The sequence below is a fragment of the Gopherus flavomarginatus genome, chromosome 19 (genome assembly GCF_025201925.1).
Source record: "Gopherus flavomarginatus isolate rGopFla2 chromosome 19, rGopFla2.mat.asm, whole genome shotgun sequence".
Lineage (NCBI taxonomy): Eukaryota > Metazoa > Chordata > Testudines > Testudinidae > Gopherus > Gopherus flavomarginatus.
In genome coordinates, this window is record NC_066635.1 from 21,216,545 (window position 1) to 21,239,353 (window position 22,809).

Consider the following 22,809-nt stretch of genomic DNA (forward strand, 5'->3'; position numbering starts at 1 on the left):
CCCGAGAAAAGTGCCTCACTCGCCTCGCCCTTGTTACGGCGCTGGCATGACTGATGAAGCTAGTATGATAAGGGAGGATAAAAACCTTTTGTTTTGTCTATCGAGAGCATAACCTCTTTGGGGGAGGGACTTTCTTTTATTATGGTAATGTGGTTGCACAAACTCCTACCATGGCCTTAGCCTGGGAGCATGGCAAGCATGTGTGGAACAAACCAATTCTCTGAGCCAGCAGGCAGCACCAAAGTGCACAGGGTTAAGGACAGTCTTAAAACTGAATCCACTCACTTTCCTCTCTCCTAGTTTAAATTAGACCCTCATTATTGTGTTAGCGTAGCCTGGACATTATAATTGATCCCAGCTCCCACTGATTCTCTCTCACAAAACTATCTGCACTTTTTCGTTAACACGGAGAAGACAGCGCCATCCACAGGAGATATGGGAGGTCACGACCTTCAGCACTGCTGTGCCCGCCCTTGGTATTAGCTCAGCCTCAAATCTGATATATTACTCCAAGGCCCAACAAGCTCTGGTGTTTTCACATTGTTAGTTCATATTAATGACAAAAATTGTTCTTGGGTCATTTAACATTCACAGGCTTCAAAAAGTGAAAGAGGACCCCACTCAACAAGGTAAAGGAGCTGTGTCTGGACTGGCTTTTCGGCTAGACAGTGAACAGGTGCCACCACCTCACTTGGCTCTCACCAACCAGCTGTGCGGAAAAGTCTCGAAGTACTGTTAGCTGCAGCATTTGCTCTGAAGTTTATAGGGAGGGATTTTTGAAGGTGCCTTAGGGAATTAGGAGCCCAAACCCTATTGAAAGTCAATGGGATCTGAGTGCCCAACTTCCTGGTGCCCTGGAAATGCCAGCCATGCTGTACCAATGTGCACATACGCATGTGTGCCCTCGGTAACGCTGTGTTCCAAAGAAAGGGCCCCATGGCTGTCACACTCCCAGTTTCCAGGTCAAGCAGACTCTGTACTCAGAATAAAGAATCTCAAGAATTACCTTCAGGATCATTTCCGCCCGCGTCATGCCTTTCACCACTATCTTTGTGTAGCTGGCAGGAGCCTTCCTCACCACCTGGGACCCAATGGAAGGCAGATCCAAGAGAACCATCTTCAGGGAGTGAGTATCCAACAGTAGCTGTAATAGTTAATCACATTTTGCTGTTATACTGTTCCCAGCTACTAAGTGCCATGAGAAGCTAGAATGCCACACAGTCTAAAAGTTAAACTCTTCACAATCCCAGAACATCTTGGCATTTACGTCACTGTTGGCACAGAAGGAATGAATCACTGTGATGGAGCCTCAAAGGACCAGACCCCTCGGTTGGTGTATATCAGGAGATCTCCCCTGACCTTAATGGAGTTATGGTGATTTACGCCAGCTCAGGATCTGGCTCATAGCGTGTCACCCATTTGTAAGCTGTAATGTTAACTAGTTACTACGACCAACTCAATAAAACCTTGATCCCTTTGCCTCCCAGCCCGCAATGCTCCCCATTGGTCTGCACTAATGCAAACACAAATAAAACAACAGAACAGTACATATACTGGCAGCTCCGCACCTAACGCACTGCACTTACTGACTCAGTGTAACTCAGTACAGTGAATGTGAACTTTCACAAAACTGGCCTCATCCAACACTTCACGCAGCGTAATGGGAAGGGGCTGCTGCTCATCAGTAGCTAAACTGGAAAAGGTGCCCTCAGCCATAGCTTAATCATAAATCCTTCAGGTATGAATTAAAAAGCAGGGTGGAGACCAGCCGAGGAGCAGAGACCTGAGTCATTTGGGCTGTATTTTTGCTTAATCAGAATTGGAGCACAATTTGATTTAACATGGGACAGGAAACACTCTGGGTATCCAGATACACAGCTCATTCCTGCAAAGGGGCTAGAATCAGGCGGAAGTGTGCTCCCTACAACCTTACCAGCACCGCAAAAATCCCTACAATAGTTAAGGACATTTGTGTTACGGTCCTAAGCACACAGAGTTCAGTTAACATATGAAGGCTATCGGACATTAGTTAATATACTTGGGATACTGATCTCAAAAGAAGTGGCCATGGCAAGTTCACCAGCTCAAATGTGGACCAGATTAAAAAAGGGACACTCTACAATGGCTGTCTCAAGGCATGTGAGAGATGAATTGATGGTCTCGGTTCAGTGCAGTGGGAACAGGATTCCATATAATAAAAACAAACACATTCACAAACATTGTTCCGGTGCCTGGATTTGAATGTGACTGCTGTTAAATGACTGAGAAACTCCTGTTAGAGATCAGCAGTAGCAGTCAAAAGCAACACTATTATGGTAACGTTTGCACCAGGGCCAGATTTACAAAGGTCTTTAGACAACTAATGATGCAAATAGGGGCTTAGCGGGATTTTCAGAAGTGCCTAGAGCAGGTTAGGCACCTGACTGCCATTGAAAATCAATAGGAGTTAATCACCTACCATATGCAGGTGCTTTACGAAATCTCACTAAGTGCCTATCCACATCTCTAAGCACCTAAATATCTTTGTCTATCCAGCCCCAAGAGAACAAGCATCACTCAGAATGAAATGGATTCAGGGTAGATCAAAGACTAACAGACCTGCACTGTTCAGTTTGCATTAGACAACACAGTGATCAGAGAGCTGAAATGGACAAGTTATTCCATTACCCTAATAACACCACCACCGCCAACGCACTGCTGGTAACAGGTTAATCACTTTAACCACATGGTTATTCAGAAACCTCCAGTAACAACCTTGAGTCTCTAATAATGTTTATTCTACAAGGCAACTAGGAATTGTACTTCAGCCATTTGCTTTCTATTAGGGAAAGCAGCAGCAGTTCAGTCTTTACACAAACACAGCAACATCTTTTCATTTTATTTCTTTTAAACGATCTGGTTTCATTTCACAAAAGCATGTTACTCAGAGACCCTGATTCTGATTCCTTGGCAGCCAGTAGCTTTTAAGACATCAATCAGAAGTTCACTGTTCTCCCATCTGAAAGCCTGTCCCACCCAAGCCACATCTTCAAACAAAGAGCAGGGCTGTCCCAGTCCCCAGACAGGTGTATTAAGATAGAACAGCTGGGGTGATAGACCCAGCAGCTGCACGCGAATGCAAAGGTAATGCAAACTCTCCTGATCTGGCCAGTCATTTGCATTCCCTGATACATGGGTACGTATCAAAGTTCACTGTTTCAGTATATGTCAAAGATACTAACAAAACTGCTTGCTTTCTTAAGGGCACTATTTGCTGTCTGTTACTTTTGTGGCTCTCTAGGGAAGATACAGAGAAGAAAGGAGACCAAGAACTAGGAGCCAGGAGCTTAGAGTTCTAGTCCTGAGCCTGCCATTGGCCCCACTGTGTGACCTTAGACAAACTACTTCAGTGCCTCGGTTTTCCCATCTCTGAAATTGAGAACACTTATCTACTTCACGATGCTGCGGTGCACCTGAAATGGTTTGTAAAGCACATGGAGATCCTGAGATGAAAGGCATTTTATAAGTGCCACAGCAGCTTTCATCCAGGAACACTCCAAAGGGTTTGCCAAGCTCCCCTCAGCAGCCATTCTGTATCAGCACCACCACACCAGAGTGTTTTTAAATAGAGGAATATTATATCCATCTGGAAAAACAAGAGGAACTGCAGGAGGCAGAATATAATTGCCCACAATGGAAGTTAGCCAGGACACATGGCTTAACATCAACTCCTGACAAAACTGCCATGAGATCTCCGATTGTCACCAGTACTCGGGACCTTACTTCTATATTTCTCCCAAAACAGCAGCTGGGATGACTTTGGAGATTTCCTATCAGAATCCTGAGCAGGGCTGCCACGTACTTAATCTTGAGATCTGACACACGCAGAGCCCGTGGGATGTACAACACTGATCATTTTAATTATACAACCTGTAGAGAAGTGGGTCAGGAATTCATGCAAACAGATTTGCTTTGGGCTGTACCTTGGCACAAATTCTCAGCTTTAATTTTTTTTTTTAAATCAGTTTGGCTGCTTTTAATTACACAATAGTAAAAAAAAACAGCCAGCCACATATTGGTTTTAGAAACATGTGGATTAAAAGTAAGGTCAGGATTTTTAAAACCTACTAGTAAGTTTGAGTGCCTTAGATTTTGGATGTCCAAATTGAGATATTTTAACTGGGCCTAATTTTCAGCGAGTGGGAGTCCAGTGTTTTCTGAAAAGCAGGACCCTTTAAAGGGGGTCTCAAGCAGCACATCCAAAATTGAGGCACCCAAAGTCACATCCTGAAATATTATTTCTCTCTTCCAATTCCTTTCTCCACTCAAAACTCTTGATCTTCCTCTCTTACCCCCCGGACTCTTCCTCTCAGTCTCACTCCCCCATCACATTCCTCTTAGGACCCCACAGCATCAAAAGGCCTCCTCAAATCTTTTCTCCAAACCCTTCCCAACCAGACTGTCTCACTGACTCACGGCTGCGATGGTCCATCTTGAGCCACCAGGCCAGCGTCAGGCCTCCATCTGCCTGTTTAAAAGCTTCATAAAAAGCCAAGACCCATCAGATGAACACAACCAGCTTGTGCGTGCAGCTGGAATTTCCATTGCAGGCTCAGGTATGCAGGATAGAGAAATGCTGCAAGAAAACTGGAGAGAATGCTGAAAGCACCTGTAGAAAACCACAGATGACACTGCTGGGAGCTACACCTCTTAGTCCCAGGCCCTAAAAAGGATGTCATTTTTTGTTTAAACTACATTCACAATAAGCCGTTCACAGCTCCAAAGCCAGTCATGGTCTAATGCAGCAACCCACACTTTTGTGCAGCATTTTGTTTTCCAAACTGCTGTAAAAGGAAATACAAACAAGGATCTACACAATCCATGTTCTAACATCCTGTTTTAACAAAACACTAGCTGGGAAACAAACTAACAAAGCCAAGGAAAGGCAGAAACTTCTCTCACACTTTCATCATTTTTCTTAATCTTACTATGATTATTACAGCACGTCATCAGCAACTGATCTCAGCACCTAGGCACAACAGGGTTCATTCTGGCTGTAACGTAGCAGTCCAAGGCTTCTGCTGGACTGGGTTACCATCTTCACATTATTTAAAAGCCACTTGGAGGGCGTTGCCTGGACGTTTCATTGTGAAACATTCCCCCTGAGCTCCCACTACTAAATACAGACACCTACACACAGGTCAGGAGCTGGGCACCTGAGAAGCTTCAAAAGCCAGGGCTGCTCGAGCAGAATGTAACCATGCTCAAAAGTGCTGAGAGCAATTCCCCAGTGAGCACATACAGGTGGTGGGAAAGCACTATGAAAATGGCCTCCTCTTCCTTTAACATTAGACAGTCTCTCAGGAACTGTTCTGAACACCATCAACATGCTTGTATCTCTCTAGTTAAGATTAATTGAAACTTCTTGTTCTCAAGAAAACAGGTTCTACCGACTCGAACTAAAATAACTTTACAAAGTGACACAATATTTTCCCTGTTCTGAATCTAGCCATGTTATCATGATTTGATTTCTCTCTAAAAAGGAGACAAACTTAAAAACCTGATACACTCTGCATTTAAGTCATAAAAGAAACCAAGAGAGCAGCTCTCTAGCAGATGTCTACATCATTACAAATCTTCTAGCACTTAGAAAAGCAACAACCAAATGACAATACGACATTCCTAACCAATCATCTTCATGGTTTGTTTGCCATGGACATGTCTGGGGACTAGGAACACAAAGGAATAAGAATGCTCTGGACACTGACTGATTACTGGGCACTTCGAGGCAGGGGCAATCATTCAGAACTGAGCTGCTGGCTTTGAGTTGGTGGCAATTTCAGGCCCTGATCAGAATTCTCCCCATTAAGGAGGCAATGTTTGCAGTTGAGCTTCCATCTCCAGGTTGACAAACCAATGTGCCTTGGCTCCTTTCTAGACTATTTACTATGCAGACGGCTTTGCCTTCCCATTCTGGCTGCTCTTACTCTGCTTTTCCATTTTTAAATGGCTGGATTTGGAAAAGTCACAGCAGCCAACTCATTTACAGTGGAATCGCTTTCTGCAGCAATTCCCTTTTCAAGATCAGACATTTATATGAATAATGGATGAAATTCACCATTGCGCAGGGCCCCCTGCACCATTTAAGCACTGTGTTGGACCTAGTTTGGGGGCACATCTGATACAGCCATCCAGGGATGCCTCTGCACCAATCCTTCTGATGATAGGGGCTAAGCACAGAGGAGACTTAGGCTTCAATTTCCATCATCCTCTGCTTGTGTTGACAGGACAGCAGGTGGACAGCACAATAGGTGGTGGTGGGAGGTTGGGTGGGTTACCCAGGGAGGATCCTGGAGGATAGCTGTACTTCCTACAGTAGCTTCAGCCATAACTAACCATTCACTCACAGTGCGTGCTTTTCACCAGGCTCTTTAGGAGCATTAAACCTCACTGCAGCACGGTCAGGCAGGTACTGTAAGCTCCACTATCCCCAGTTTACGGGAGGATAATCTTAAGTATGTCGAAATGAAGGGACTTTGTCCCAAGTCATCCAGTGAGGCAACAGCAGAGTTGGAAACAAAATCCAGAAATCTGAACTCTTCCCTGATCTAACCCTAGAGCACACTGCCTATCGGCGCCTGGCAATCTTTTGTATCCCACTTCCCCACTCCCCAAAATGTATCATCACTGATCAGAAAGCCCTAAAATAATCACTGGACACTTACTTGTATTGAAATTCAGACAACGCATAACCACCAACACCCCACTTCTTTAGCAATAAGCACCCTAGTTCTGTGTAATTCATTTTTCTCACCTGTTCTGCCCCCACCATGCTAATCGGTTTGCACTTGAATAGGTGGTTGATGAACTTGGGAATGAAGGAGCTGCGGAGAAGAAGAGACCAAAATGACATATTTGAATTTCAATACTCTGAGTCATATAAAACGGTAAGCTAACACTGTGCAAAATAAATCGGGATTTTCCATGATGGCACTGCAAGTGCATACAGCTCTCACATGGATTGTGAGCATACAATAATTTTTTTTAAATACACAAACAGGTGAAGTAGAGTTCTTTTTCTTTAACCATGCTGATCTAAAAGTTAATTTGGAGGCCACGTACATGTTGTAAGTAAGAATTTCTGAAAAAATGGAGTAATATATTATAGTGTCAGTTCAAGTATCAGTTAAGTAAGTTATCACACTATATAATAAACACCAAAACACCGGGACAATAACCATTCATGGAGTGGAAGCATCTTTATAACAACAAGAACCTATTCCGTACAGCACACAGAAATACTATATATACACATAAAAATAAGTATTACAGAAGTACCGTGAGATTCCCACCAAGATCAGAGATCCACTGTATGAGGTGCTGTATATACACAAAGTAAGAGAAAGTCCCTGTCCCAAAGATCTTACAGTCCATGCAGATAAGACAAAAGATGGGAAGAAAGGCAGCTTTACTACCCCATTTTACAGCTAGCGAAAGGAAGCTGCCAGAGTTTGTGTCACATGGTCAGTCTTTAGCAGAGCTGGGAACTGAATCCAGATCTTCTGAATCCCAGTTCAGTGCTTAAACACAAGCTCACCCTGAATGATACACGGTAGGACACAGATTTTCTGGGTTAGGTTTCTGTTTTTTATTGATTTTAGGTTTTGTAGGTGGTGATCTTTATAATGGAAACAAAGCTTCTCCCCTCTCCCCTCCTTGAGAAGGAAAGTCTTATCAATGTTCTATGTATTTTCCATGTCAATCTGGCACCCTCTGAAGCCCCATGCTCCCAGGGATGGTCTCCCAGTAGGTGAATGGTTATTCTAGGCTCATCAGTCCCCTCCCTAACACTGCCAAAGGGCTACATCTGGGTATATGTTTTGAGGGTGAAAAAAAGGTGGCATCTCAGTGGTTGATCCCTCAAGTCCAGAAGACATGGTTAAGGTACTGTAGTGTCTATGCCACAGTGTATCAAAAATAAAACGTACACAGAAGACACGTCACGTTATATTTCAGTATTGTATGCACATCTGAATTTTACACGTGTTGACAATCAAAAGGCCAAGCTACACAGGACGCCACCCAGTTACACCACCTTTACCCCATACCCCTACAACACCCTCTTTAAGGCCCCTTTACGCTGCCAGAGTGATGTAAAGGGGCCTTAACGCAAATCAGACTCTGGTCCACAATACTTACCAATAAAACCAAAGGGCTGCACTAGCTGCAAGTGGAGAGTGGCTAGCACACGCAAAAGGAAGTTACCTGGACCCCGATGAGCAGTTTGGTAGGACCACATCACTAACGCCCCCTTTTCCTCTTATTCGCTCATTTGTAATTCACCTGGTCTCCATTTGGCTGAACACCTGCATGTCTCATGTTTCCTGTCCCATGTCCGGGACCCAGTGACAGGTTTAGACTTTAACGCTCAGTCTTGTATTTTGTTTGCCTTGGTCTGTTTTCTTTCCCCTTGCAGAAAGCTCCACTTACTGCAGTGATTGGACTTCAGTTTGGTTTTCCCTTTGCATCTGTCAAGCTCTTCATTTCCATCCATGAAGGAAGCAGCCTGGCCAAGACCCTCTTTGTCCTGCCACCAGTTATTCTCGCCAGGTAATTTCTTCTTTCCCTTACTCCGGTCAGAATGACACAAGCTGTGTGTCTGCAGCACATGCAAAGCACTCATTAAATGAGCAAAAACTATTGAAGGAAAGCAGCTTTTTAAATGGAAGAATTTTCTCCTCTCTCTTTTCAACTCATGGCCGTAGCCTCTCACAATGAATAATCTTTGCCTGGATGGGAGGAGAGCCTCAATGGGGAACAATTTTAAAATCATTACTGAGAACAAGCTTCGGGGCTGCCCCCAAATGGCTTTCAGTCTGGCCACATGAGAACACTAGCCTGGGCAACCCAGCATAAACAGCGGTAGGAAAACAAACACTAGCCCCTACTGCAGGGGAGCATTAAGGCAGGGATGGAAGTTACCTGTCTCATAAGTCCATTTTTCAGGTGTATAAATAAATCCCAATGGTCAATCAGATAGAGCCAGGAACAGCTCGAGTTTATGCGAGCCTATAAAATGGACGATCAGTAGCAGTTCTGGCCGCAGCAGTTCACCGCACATGGAGGAGCGTGGATCTTTGATCTCACATGTAGGTCTAACCCAAGGGCAGGTCTGGTGCTAATACTTCCACGCTGCATATGGGAGATAGTGACACTGCTTAATTCTGCAGCATTTCAGGTAGGGAATCTGCATTCACGTGACCCAAGGATTCCCCCTTTCAGATGTCCATCCACAATCTTCAATAGGGGAGGTTTTGCTTAGTGTGAAAATTTCAAAGCGTCAGAGAATGGCCACCTGCTCTCCCTGCAATGAGCACCAGGGCCGGCTTTAGGAACTGCAGGGCCCAATTCGAATACCCGGTGGCAGTCTTGGTCTTCGGCGGCACTTCAACGGTGAGGGGTCCTTCACTCGCTCCGGACCCCCCGCCACCGAAATGCCACCGAAGACCCAGAACGAGTGAAGGACCTCCCGCCGCTGAAGCGCCACCGAAGACCCGGATCGCCGCTGGGTATGTAAAAAAAAAGTTAGAAAGGTGCCTAAGGCGTGGGGCTCTCTTAGGCACGGGGCTCAATTCTGGGGAATCGGATGAATTGGCCTAAAGCCCACCCTGACGAGCACAGAAGGAGGGAGGGAGTGACCTTTCCCCCCCCCGGATGCTGCCTATTATATTATACCCTGTCTAACTGGAAACAGCTTCTCATGTCCAGCAGGGTGGGCAAGATGAGTGACACTACCCCTCTTCCACGTGCTGACTGGCAGAGGCCATTAAGAGTGCTGCAGCATGACTGAGAATCTCAGCTCATCTGAGCTCCTTGTCTCCAAAGCCCTAGACACCACAATTCCTAAAGTCAGCTCCAAAGCCCGACTCCCCTATAGCACGTGCAGACAGTCCCAATAAGATGAATATTCATTTATTCAACTGCATATTCTCTGTGCATGGTTTAAGCACTTTGAAAAATGTGCTCCACTGTACTCCGAGATCTACATTTTAATGCCACAACTCATTTACAGTTTGAGCTGTAAAATCATATCCAAACACTCTGTACAAGCAGACTAGTCCCCAAGGTAATAATAAAGCAGAGCAAGATAGATTAGGAGCCTGAAAACAGAAACCACAGCACTTGAAAGGCTCCCATCCAACAGGAGTAGCTTTGCCAAGCTTGTGTTTTCCTAATCCCTTGCATTGATGATGCATTAAACACAATACCTCACTAAGCAAGACAGACAGAGAAGCAACCACAGTACGTTTATTTTAGAGGAGATGAGCTGCTACAGAATGTTGTTCAAAGCATCCAGCTGTTCTTGAGTCACTAGCAATAGAGAATCACTTAGGTTTAAATAACCCTCTGAAGTTCAGATCAGCCACTCTCTCCGAATCAACAAGATTTACTCCAGGCTGCTTCAGCACTAGCATATGCTGCCTGAATGTCACAATCTTCTTTCACAATTCTCACTGAATGCCTGATCAAAATCCCTCCAAGTCATTAGGAAAATTTTCACTCTAATTATCCACAACATTCTACATTACGTAGCTAACACTGAGTCAATCTGAGGCAGAAGAAAAGATAATTACCTTTAAAAGCCTTACCACACGCCAGGATTTCTACCCCCCCCCCCCCCCCCCCGGTCCTCAGTTCCAATCTCCTTGCAACTTCCAAAGGTAGGTTGAGCAAATGTTCATACAGATGTGGAAACCTCTTCCTCTGCGCTATATTTTTTATTTAATAGGGGAGTGATTTAGGTACCCATAAGAATGTAAGATAGGGGTTCACTGGTGTTGGTCTCAAGTGTCATCTTGAATTTCAACTACCCCAGTCTATTTTGGGAGCCTGTGAGTCTTGGCCAAAAAGGGGGGGGAAATGGCATACACTGAAAGACATATCAAGTCCCTGGTGAGGAATTTTCTTCCTCCAAATTTGGCTCAAATTTCTTGAGTTGGTTTTAAGTTCTGCAACTTTAGAAACTTTATCTCCCCTGTGGTCCTGTAACTCAAAACCAGCCCTAGTGCAATACAATTAGATATAAGAAGTGGCTGCCGGTGCAAAAAAGATACAGATGTTCACATACAAAATGCAAACACGATTTTCAGTGTTGTCTTGCACATAAAAGGTACAATGTCTAGTAGACAGACCAGCCTATAACGTTAATATTCTAGGGACTGAGAGTCTTAAAGGCACCCAGATATGGGTTGGTATTAAAATGCCACACGAGTGCTGAGAAAGATCAAGATATCATTAACTAGTGTACTGGTTCTGTTTAGAAGCAAGTCTTACTGGCAAAATTATCATCATCAGGAGTATGAAAGGAGCTGAATTCTCACATGCAGGGCCTGATCCAGAGCCCTGTGACGACATCAGGACTTTCTCTCAAATTAAAGGGACGTTGGAGCAGGTCCACAGAGGTCTTTTGAGTGGCAGTTTTGCAGTTCTCTAAGGTCTACCAAGGAACAAACTTTGATCCACTCACTCATCCCGGCTTAGATCTGAACTCATCCCATATGGGAGAGGTGGGTGCTCTACCCACAATTCACTTGGTATGTGCTTAACAATAAAGTTTAAACAGAGGCAACTAAGCCAAAGTATTAAGACTGTGCTGCTAACAGCTGTGTAAATGGATGTTTCATTTATCACCATGGTAGCTATATAAAATTCAAGTGTAACCACACAGGAGGCTTATGCACAATAAATTTTCAGAGACAGCATTTCGAACAGTGATTATGGGCAGTGTCATAATATGACTGATCAGAAACTGTTCCTCAATGCAAACTAATGAGCATCCAGAGACGGAAAAGGGAGTGTAACTCTCAGGCCACCTGCCCTGTTGAAGAAGCTAATGGCACTCAAGATACCCCACTACCTCCTTCTCTGCTGAAGTAGAAACCGAAGCTCTGATTCTAAGAGCCACACTGTAACTGCAAGTCTATACGATTTACTTTGGAGAGATTAGCTTATGAGAACTGAATGAAAAGTTTAGGTATTTTTAAGTATGAACTATGGCATGTGCAGTGTTTCCCACTCATGTTTTCCGCTGGGCTGGCCATGCAGAACTCGACAGACAGTAGCTGTCGCTACCATGGCCTTTAACAGCTTTTTCCTGGGTCACAGGCCTGCAGTGTTTGATTGGTCTCAGACGAACAAAAGGGAGTTTAAAAGAAATTGCCCATAATCCCTTCAAAGGTAATTTGGCTCTAAGAAACAGGGCACTAAAAGGCTCTAAATAAGATTTAGAAGCTGGAATTTTAAAGGGGATCTAAGAGAGGTGGGTACTCGACTGCAATGAAAATCAGTGGGAGCTGGGCCCCGAACTCCTTATTCTCTGCATCCCCCAATCACTATTAACCTGTCCAGCACTGACAGGCCAGGAATCAGATCACCACAATGGCCTCACATACCTGAGGTACATTTCCAGTCTGTATTGATCACTATCTTTGCACAAATAAGCAGCTCTAGGACAGGATTGCGTACTGTGTGTTTACTTCCAGTTAAATGCAGCTTGGCAGCCTGCTGGTTGTTTAAAAATGTGTTATTAGAAGGAGAAAAATTGTCATGAGAGTTGGGAGCCGGCACAGGTCTATACCAAGGAAAAGAGATTCCCATAACGAACCTGAAGTGTTCTTTTAAATATCCACCAAATGCTGATTTGTCAACCTCTCCTGCACTGGGACTCCACATACAGACACTCAGAACTGGTCTTTTGCAGAGGCCCACCCCAGAAACCTCTGCACTTAGAAAGCAGTGCTCCAGCCATCATTCAAATAGTTTACCAGCTGGTCCGGGCACGTGAGAAGGAACCAGTGAAGACGACTGTGTAAATTTGCTTCAGCAGGACACTCAAGACAAGGAATGGAATCACCTTGCAATCTCATGGACAGCTGCAGGTGACCCCATTCCCTTAGACTTTGGATGCTTTTGACCTCTATGTCAAAAGCTACTGATATAATGTATTAAAAGGCAGGTACATAACCAGGCTAGCGACAATCAGAATTACCAGAGAACGCTGGGACAGGCAGTGACTTACTTTGCAAATTTAATACAGAACTGAGTGAAGTACTTTCTTGTGGAGGCTAGATTGTCACGGATGATGGGAACGTTCTGCTTAATATGAAGAATAACGGATGTGACATAAGGACTCTGGTCGCCAACATGCTCCACATTCTGCCACTGCATCTGCACGGGGGGGGGAAGAAAAAAAAAAAAGAAGACGACCTCTTAATTCATTAGGCTTTAGACAATGTAAAAATACACAGCAGTGTAGAGTGTTGAAGTGAGCACTGGCTTTTACCAATCCAGCCTTTACAAAGCTCTGTAGAAAGTCTCCAGGAAAAAGTCACCATAATTCTTTAACCAGGCGGCCCTCTGTGTCAGCCGACTGAGGACTAAACCCCTGGCAGAGAAACTAAGACCTATTTTCTCATCAAATTAGTTACTTGTTGTTTAAGAACCATAGGGCCTGTGAACAATAGAGAAGACGTGAAGAAAGAACAGCTAGAATGGCCCTAATGTATCAAAATACAGAGTTGAGGAAGGAATATGTACCAATGCTTATGGGTCGTGGAAGGGTGTGCACATGTACATGGGTAGAGCACAGGGTAAACAGCTTTTGGTGTAAATTATGGGGACACTCCAGCCTGTTTGAAAGTTTCTTTTCAACAGCTCCCATAAATCCTGATTCTGGGCCTTTAAGAAATTGACTGCAAGATCGGAAAAAGGCCTGATGCCTGTATCGAAGTAGGAGTATTAACATGGATTAGGCTGAGGACAGCTAGATGGAAAAGAGATTTAAAAAAAAACCAAAACAGTGCAACTCAGAAACATTCCACATGAGCTCAGCTGACAGCAAACCTCAATGTTACTGGTGTGGAAGGCTAGAATGCAAGACTTCAGCTCATCCAAAATGCATACATAAAACTATACAACAGCAAAAGAATAAATGACTCCATTCCCCTTCTCATTTTCCTAGAGCTTCAGTCAAAGTAGCTGTCTTTAGTAAGACGTTTGACTGCTCTGACATTGTTCAAAACATCCAAAACAAAACAGCAGAAACCTTCTGAAAGGATGTGAACAGCTGAGGTCTTGAGGCCCATGGAAAGACATCTTTGTTCACAGCAATTTCCCCTGAGGAGTAAGACTGTCCAAATAGGTGCTGCTTAGTACTCTTACCGTACATGCACATTAATGAGTAATGGTAAGCACTCATGATTCCATGTTGCATCATAGTTCCAGGTTAGCACTGCGGCCCTACCATTCAAGGAAGCCATTAAGATGAATTATGAATGACTGGAACAACAGAAAATCAGGATGGAAAACTGCATATAATTTGGGGGGGAAGAAAGATACAACTATTTTTGTTTCCTTTGAGAGATGAGATTGCATAGGACCTACCTTCAAACTTGCTTGCCTAAGCCCCAGATCTGCACGTATACCTCCCCTGCTATTTTTAACTTATTACAGATGCTTTGTTCCATATGACTTTCCAGATTCAACTCCATGCAAATGATGAGTGGCATAGGTGACTTAGTGGGTTAGAGCAGCCAAATCTCCAGTGTCGAGTGGCAGAGTCTACATATGTCCCAAGCAAAGCCTTTGTCAGTTAACAAAACTGAAGAGAAACACATGCACTCAAGTAGGCAAGAGGGACGTTTTTCTCACTGTCTGTTCAGTAGTTTGTAACTCTTACTCGGCAAATCTCCCATTGGAGGGATTGTTCAGACTAGTCCAACTGCTCTTCAGCTGCTCACAGCAACCACCACATCTGAAGAAACACACCTAGTAATGGTTTCCTTGCCACACTTTCCTAGCACCACATCTTCCCCACTGATGGTAATTTTAAATTAACACATAGTCAGGATATACAGAGCACATCTAGAATAATCATAAGAGTATTGCTTAGACAATGGTGCAACACTTCCCCCTCACCCCGCCCATCCACTGTAGCCAATTTGTTTTGCTGGGTTTCATTCCTAAAGCAATTCTGATAAACAATCTTATCAAAATGTAAAATTCAAATTAGTTGCGTGTGTGTATTTTTCAATAGGACAAGAGTAGCTGCAACGAAAGGAATAGTGAGAGACATACTGAAAAGTCATCCAAAGAAATAGGAACCCAATTTTTCTGGTAAAGGATAACTTTTCTCTTGTCATTTTAAATTTACTCTTCAGGACTCAAGTGTTTTTTCCATTTGTGTTTGTCTTGGGATATCCCCAGATAGTTTTTGACTGGTATTGTACATAAACAACCGAAAATATAAGGTCTCAACTCATGTATGTGTGAGAGAGAAAATGTGACAATGTGAGAATAAAGAATGAGCAACTGAGAATTGTATGGATAAAAGCATATTGTGCTGAGGGGTTCTGAAAGGATCCTCAAAAAACCAACCAGCAAAACTCTGGTGGTTTGCTATGTAACTCAAGCTGCAGAAGTCCTTGCTTTTTATTATATAAATTTGTAAAAAATGTTCCGATGAAGGCAGTTCATGTTACAGCAATGTGGTCACCTCACTGCAATAGTGTTTATTTTGCAAGTTTTGTTCCTTTCACTGAGAAATGTTCAGCTTTGTGAGTTATGTCAGCACCACAAATCACAGCTTTTCTGCTGTACGCAACTTCCCTGCTGGCAGATGTGTATTATGAGTGTTTGGTGTACATTCAATACAGACACATGCACATACCCTTGGGCAAAGAGTCTCTCCAACTCCTCACACAGGTCACTCCCTATTTGAAACCTTTCACTGTCTCTCTTATTTTCTGTATCCAAGTAAAGTTTCTTATCCTCACTTTCAAGACAGTTTTCCATTTACTTTTTGGCTTTCACAATGATGCCATTAGGGGCAGACACACCTTGTCTAACTGATCTAAGGTACCTACCATCACATACTGTTTCTGGTTGATGCAATAAATCTCTCCATACCACCCAGCCCCATATGTTCCTTGTACTCCTAAGGCTGTCCCAGAACTCCTTTCATCTCTTTCTCACCCTCTTTACAAATTTTCATGCTACCTCTGCACCCGAAGAGCCTTCCAAATCCAACAACGTCCCTCTCCTCCTTCAAACCCACTTCTGTCATGAACTCTCCCAAAGCTGACTGTATCCCATTGGTGTCTACACACATTCTTGCTCTTTAACTGTTAGTCCAGTGTACCCTTTTTATCCAAGTCAGATTAAGCTCTTGGATAGTGCTGTCCTTATGTGTTTCTGCAGCACCACCACACATACTTAGAGCATTCCAATTATAATTATAAATATCACCTCTAAAATTGAAGGGCCAGGAGAAATCATCATAAAACGTAAGTCGTGTCCCACAATAGCTATGGACACAGTTATTAAAAGTAACTATCTTCTTAGAAGCAAAGATGAAACCCAAAGGCTACATACACATTTTGGAAGGTGGAGTCCTATCTTCACTTAAGATTTGCCCAAAATACTCACGATAAGAGAAAAACCAGGACCATTTCTGTCTGAAATGGATATTCACATTATTTATTTTCTGTGTGAAATATCTCTATGAATAATGAAGCCAAGATATGCTTAGATGCTTGGTGTCATGGGTATTTCATAATTCGCTTCTATTTCTTGGAAAATAATTTATTAGCAAACAGCCATGTTTCAGAATTAAAAAGAACCCAGAATAGTCTGCCTCGCAGATTTTGGAGGGTTTACCTACAATAAAAGATCTGAAATAAGGAAGCAATGGCTCTGAAACAGACATGTATTCATATTATAGGAAAATAAGAGTGGATTCAGAGGCACATCCTTCATTCCTCCAAAACAGAATGAAATTTTACTCTTCCAAATGTTAATGTCTTTGTTATTCAGCTACAGAGGTAATAAATAGGTCTCGAGAAAGTAAAAAAAAATAAAATAAAAAAAATCTCTTACATCAAATCCAGCTCTTTCAAAATTCCAGTAAAACTTGCATTCAAGCAACTGCCTGCCTGCTGCAAATGGAGGAATGGGTGTGCAAATGACAAGGATTTGCTTAGCAAGTTTTGCAGTGCTTAGCTTGTTTATAGCCAATCATTCCCATCACATGCATTTCATTTTGCTCATGCTCTAAAGACAAAAATAAATGGCCGACCAGCTGCTGCTTTCCCAGTCCTGCGGTTTTGCTACGGTATAAACAACCCAAGCTCAGGGCTTCGAACATTCTGTCTTAGGCAAGTAGGAGCATCTAAGGGACTGACAGGGCACATAAGCAACACCTGAAGTGCTAATCCCCTCCCTCACAGTGTTATTTTCCTGGAAAAATTCTCTTTCCACTTGGGACATGTACAAATTCTGTTAGCAGCTGCATTCCAACCCGCACTCTAACTGGGGGTGGAGGGTAGTTGCAGCTGGAACACATCACGAACTGGAATGCTATTAAAACTCATGGCAGTTAGGAAGTAAGTCGATGCTACAAAATGGAGACCTCTGCTTAATATTTCTAATTGAGAGAAACCCAACTCATAGGTCAACCTACTTTCATCGTCCTCACCTCTGCCTAAATCAACCTGGGCTTTTTACGACACCTTGGCAAGACAAACATTGCTCTACGTTTCGGCTGATGAGCGAAAGAGAATAATGCAACTGCCACAAAACCCAAAAGAGCTGGTGACTCAAAGAAAAGTTGCGCTTCTGGCCTCTCTAGTCACAGTGCCACATGTCACTGGGAGCATCAGAGAAGCGACAGGGCACAACCCAGCCTTATACTGCCCTTTGGGTACCTCCAGACGGACAGTTCACAGGCCAGCTTGGTAAAGCTCCTGGACACGGTGTGGAGGGGAAAGTGAGACACAAAGTGCATATGGCATTTAGAGCTAATCAAATTTCTCCCAGTCTCAAAGATTCCCATGAACATTGAGCTAAAAGGAAGGACAGGGATGAACATTCACTGACAGCGTTCTATTGCTCAAGTGGCTTATTTAGCTGTGAGAAATCGGAAGCTCTTACCGGAGTCACACCAAAGTTTGTTTGGAAATGAAGCACGACTTGAGCTATAAAGTGGTGGCAGCTTTAAAAACCAAGCTGGCACCATGCAGTTACTCTCAGAACGGGGCAAAGGAAACATCCCGAGTGAAACTGAATAGTGTCATTGAACAACAGCTGCAAAGCATGACTTAAGGCTACCCCTTTTAAAAACGTACCTTGCTCATAGCGGTAAGGGCCGGGTCACAGGCTGCATCCAGGTCCTGCACTAACAGCTGTATGCTGTTTGAGATCACGCTGAAAAAATCAAGTACAGGCATTATGATAGTACTCAGTAACCCACTGCCAAAACTGACTTCTCTGAAGGTTAAAGGAGAAAAAACATAGGCGACATTTGTACTGAATTGTGAAGAGATACATGGCTAGAATTTTTACTTCTCAGAACCCAGGAAATTTTGCATGCCATTTACAGGGGAGCTAGCAGATGTGACATAATCTAGACAGAGACAGCTTTTCACCATGCCTTGACATACAGAGGGGGAATGGGATCCCAGTTATGTGCCAGATCACTTACTGTGCATTGCTGGAACAATTTGTATAGTTCAGGTGCTGAGAGCAATTGACCCAAACTGAAAACCCTGTATATGAGGGAAACCACTTCAAGCCACGGGGTGCGGTAGCACCCCAGCTCTCCTAGTTCCAGTACCTATGTACATGGATCATTCCCAATGACTAAATCATCCAACAGAGCTCACCCTTGAAGTCTGTTTGTGATTCTGTTTCAAAACTTCATCTGGTCTTTTTAAAATTAAAATTTCATTTCCAATATGCAGTTCTATACTACGCAGCACTGGGATGGCTTCCACTTGATACTTTGTTATTCACATATTAACCACAGAACTTTACAATAAAGTTTTTAAATAATGCAGCTAAGACTGTGCATGAGTTCTGAATGTCTGCCTTCCTTTTTCCGGGGTGACGGCAGATGGGGCATTTATAGCATGTCTAGAATCGCACCAGTCCATTGTTCTCATTTCTCCAGAATTATAGGACATGCCAAACCATGACTTGAAAAAAAAATTACTAATATTACTTAGAGCCATATTTGATCCCATTACACTAAAGTTCGGACTTAAAAATCATGGGCCTGTAGAGGCTGCTTAACCTAAAACAACAGTGAAAGAACATTGTATGTTCATCTTCTGTATCTCGGATCATCTCCATGGATGTGTGGCCCAGCAGTGCCTTTACCTCAGGCTTTCGCTAGGAGGTATACAAGACGAATCACCCTCCCACTAAATAAACAGATTTTAACCTCAGTACAAGCCTCAAGCCTTTCATGAATGACCTCTTAATTCTCCATGATCATGTTTTGCTATTTGCCTTGCAAATGATGCTGGTCTAGCCAGAACATGCTGAGTGCGGAACAAACCCTGAGTTCTACTTTCTTTCTCACCCCCACCATAAGTAAAATTCTGTAGATGCTGCTCTGCAACTCACCAGCTCAATTTTCCTTTAGACATTTAAACGTAATTATTGACATAGATGGACACCATCAACCAGCTACCAATTCACTCCACATTGTTCCTCCACACACACACAGAACACACGAAAGCCCATGCAAGCTGTCAGATGTCTCCAATAGAGATAAAAGCACATGAAGACAGGAGCAGTGCCCTAAATAGAAAGATTGCTCCTGTCCAATACAGAATTTGGTTCTAAAAAGTGACCTTAACAGGCAAGCCTGTCAAAAACAAGCCTGAAAAATATTAGAGATGAAGCAGCTGTTGTCTTTAAAATAAATGATGTGGCATTTGCACTAAAATGAAAACACTTGTGGCTATTACTACATGGCTGGTGTGCCTTTCTGCCATCTGGTTGGCACCACATGATTTGCTCCCTAAGGAAACTACACAAGCTCAAGCAATACCAAGATAACTGGGATTGAGATAACTGGTCTGCTTGGATACGTCTGGGTTCTACAGGACGTCTGCTGTCAGTGAGATGTAGGAAAATAGTTGTGGTTTAGCACCAAAATGAAACATGACCATTTTAACAGAAGGCAAACAGCTCGTGACTGGCTTCCATATGTTAGTAGCCTACCTAGGGCTTTGTCACCAGGCACAGAGTCTGGTGTAAATAGCAGTAGATAGCAAGTTGGGGGGTGCGGGGAGGGGGGTGGGAGAAGAAGAATCCACTTTAAAAAATAAGCCTGACTGGCTTACAGGAGCAATGAGATTGCAGCAGTGCCTGATTTACCGAGCAGCACCAAATGCAGAGTGCATGGTCATCTATGTTACAGTACTGCCCAGAATCCCTGATCAGAACTGGGGCCTTGCTGAGCTTAGTGCTGTACAAACAATCTGGAGATGAAGATGAGCTGTCCCATGAATTGCTTGCAGTCCTTTACAAACTAACCAAATAACCTGCATCATCCCTGGGAGAAAGTTATCTATAATCTGTTTTACAGATGGTGACATCCAGGCATGGACACCAAGCCTGGTCTTTTCCAAGGAGGCAAGAAAGTTCAAACTAGATACCCTTTCAGTAGGATCACAACAAGCCCTTTAGAAATCCATCCCGAAGTGACTTGCCCAGAACCACACAGCAAAGCAGCGGCGGAGCTGGGGCGAGACCCTAAGAGTTTCTTGGTTCCATGTTCAGACCACAATTCAATTTATCCTTCAAGTTAGCCTCAAGAAGACACTGTTTGTTATGTCCTGTCATTTCCTAAACGACCTGCACAGCGATTCCAATGACAAACGCTTCCCTAGCTGATTGCTAATACAAATTCTTTACATGCATTAAAGTGATTTTTGCCTTCTCTTATGCAATTACAAAGAGAAGAAAAAAATCAGCTGCTAGGCCTAATGACATGTTCAGTAAAACAGTGGGCGGGGCGTGTTACCAGCAACATTTTAAGGCTTTATTTACTCCTAGGCATAACTAAGCACCAGATCCCAGTAAAAGGGACTTGTTTATTGTTTAAAGAAAAAAGTCTATATTAAAATGATGTTCAGAGGCGTGTCCTACACTGACAGGACACCGGCCAAAGTGCTACTCTGATTTAAAGGCCTTTACAAGCCTCTGCTATGAGACGCATTAGTCCTGAAGGTCTAACTTTAAAGCACGCAAAATGGCAGATGTGTGAACAGTATGTCAAAACGACTTCCAAAACCTCATCTCATTAGCCGCCAAGTGAGACAACCACAATGGAAACTGAATGATGACGCAAAATAGCTGGTTTGTAAGAGCTGGTCACGGCTGAATGCAGCACACACCCTCACACTGCCCTTATGAGGAGAATTCTACTACATGGCAGAATGGCAAATTACATTCCCACTTCCGGGATAATTTGCTTTGGCGTTTCAACCAAGTCACAGAAAGTCTTTCCAACCTCAGCCATAGGCCAGGGATTCGCTCTTCTTAGTTAGGATTTGAGAGAGAGTGCAGAGAAAGGGAGCTTCCTCAGATCAGAAGGAAACCAGGCTGGAGAAGCAATAGGAGCCCTACAGAGTATGAAAATCCTGCTTGGGCATTTTGTTTGTCATCCTGCCCATTACAGCAAGAGAGGAGGAATTGTCTTAGCTGGAGCCAGACAGGAAAAAGCTTCTAAAAGAAGCCTTGCTGGTAGCAGCAGAACAACACGGGCATGTTATCTTTACTAAATCTTAGCTCCAGGACTGGCGAGAAGCATCAGTAAGAGTGTACAATTTGATTAAACCCTTGTTCAATTAGGATTTCAAGGAACAGTGGTTCTGCGACAGATCAGTGAGTCAGGATATCTGAGTTCTGTTCCCAGCTTTGCCAGGGACTGTCTGTGTGACCCTGGGCCAGCCAATCAATCACTCTGTGGCTTGGGTTCCTCACCTGAAAGAAAGATGGGGGATAAGAAGACTACTTCCCTCATAGGCTAGATGGTTGGAGAGAACTTTGAGGTCCTCTGATGGAAGCTGCCACTGATGATCCATTATTAACATGGGATAAACATTATTTTAATACACGATCACAATTTCCCCCCCAATTACGTTCCTTAAATGCCAGGATCTTGCATCTGGGGCCGATCATTTTATGACACATGAAATGGAGTTTGATAATAATGAAAATACTGCTGATTAAAACTGGGAAATTACTGTAGGAAGGAGAATGTACCAGGACAGCTTCCTTCTTGAAATGTAACAGCAATCTCGGGCAGCTGACAAAATGCAAATATTATTCCAGATGGGAACTCACTATTTCCTTTCCACTCTGTCTTTTTGTTCCTTTGGCCATAATGATGGGGAACAGTTACATCAATGGTCAATACCACTCATGTTCTTGGGCTGGCCAGGAGAGAGATGGCTTTTTCACCTGGGAAACGCCTACTTCTCAACTTAAGCATCACGGCATTACCATTTTATATTCTACATCTACCAGCCGTTCTGCTAGTACTGCCCTGGCCTACATCATTGAACAGATTAGTATGACATTTGCCAGCATTATGGAAAAACACTCTGCTGGACATACATGCTGAATGTATCCATCTCTCCTGTCAGGTTGATTCGTTCCATGAGACTTGCGTCCACTTTTTCTTTGAGTTTTTCTTCAAGCTGTCAGGGGACAAAATGAGTAACAGACAGACATCAGATTTCTACCTAAATTGATAACTTAGCTGCTTAAACTCCTGCAAAAGCCAGCTTGTTAAATCAGGAAATGGTCCTAGACTACTGCAACCTGTCTGAGATTTGCTTAGTGGGTAACAGTATCCGGAATAGAGATTTCCTGTCTGTCAGAAGCTCTAGACACAATGGTGGTGTGTCCTTGAAGCAGTTAACTTTCAAGGCTGTAAAAGCAGAGTTTCTGGCCCAGTACCACACACAAATCTAA

General features: G+C 43.4%; 1 protein-coding gene across 1 annotated transcript in view; it reads right to left on the reverse strand.

Annotated features, from left to right (window-relative positions):
* VPS53 (VPS53 subunit of GARP complex) overlaps positions 1-22,809 on the reverse strand; it is a 93,795-nt gene that overhangs the window by 8,928 nt on the left and 62,058 nt on the right. The window contains exons 16-20 of the mRNA XM_050928781.1: positions 22,450-22,532; positions 18,162-18,240; positions 13,058-13,206; positions 6,794-6,863; positions 1,007-1,144 (exon numbers count right to left, since the gene is read on the reverse strand). Coding sequence (XP_050784738.1) covers positions 1,007-1,144; positions 6,794-6,863; positions 13,058-13,206; positions 18,162-18,240; positions 22,450-22,532 — 519 coding nt within the window. The remainder of the gene's footprint in view (positions 1-1,006; positions 1,145-6,793; positions 6,864-13,057; positions 13,207-18,161; positions 18,241-22,449; positions 22,533-22,809) is intronic.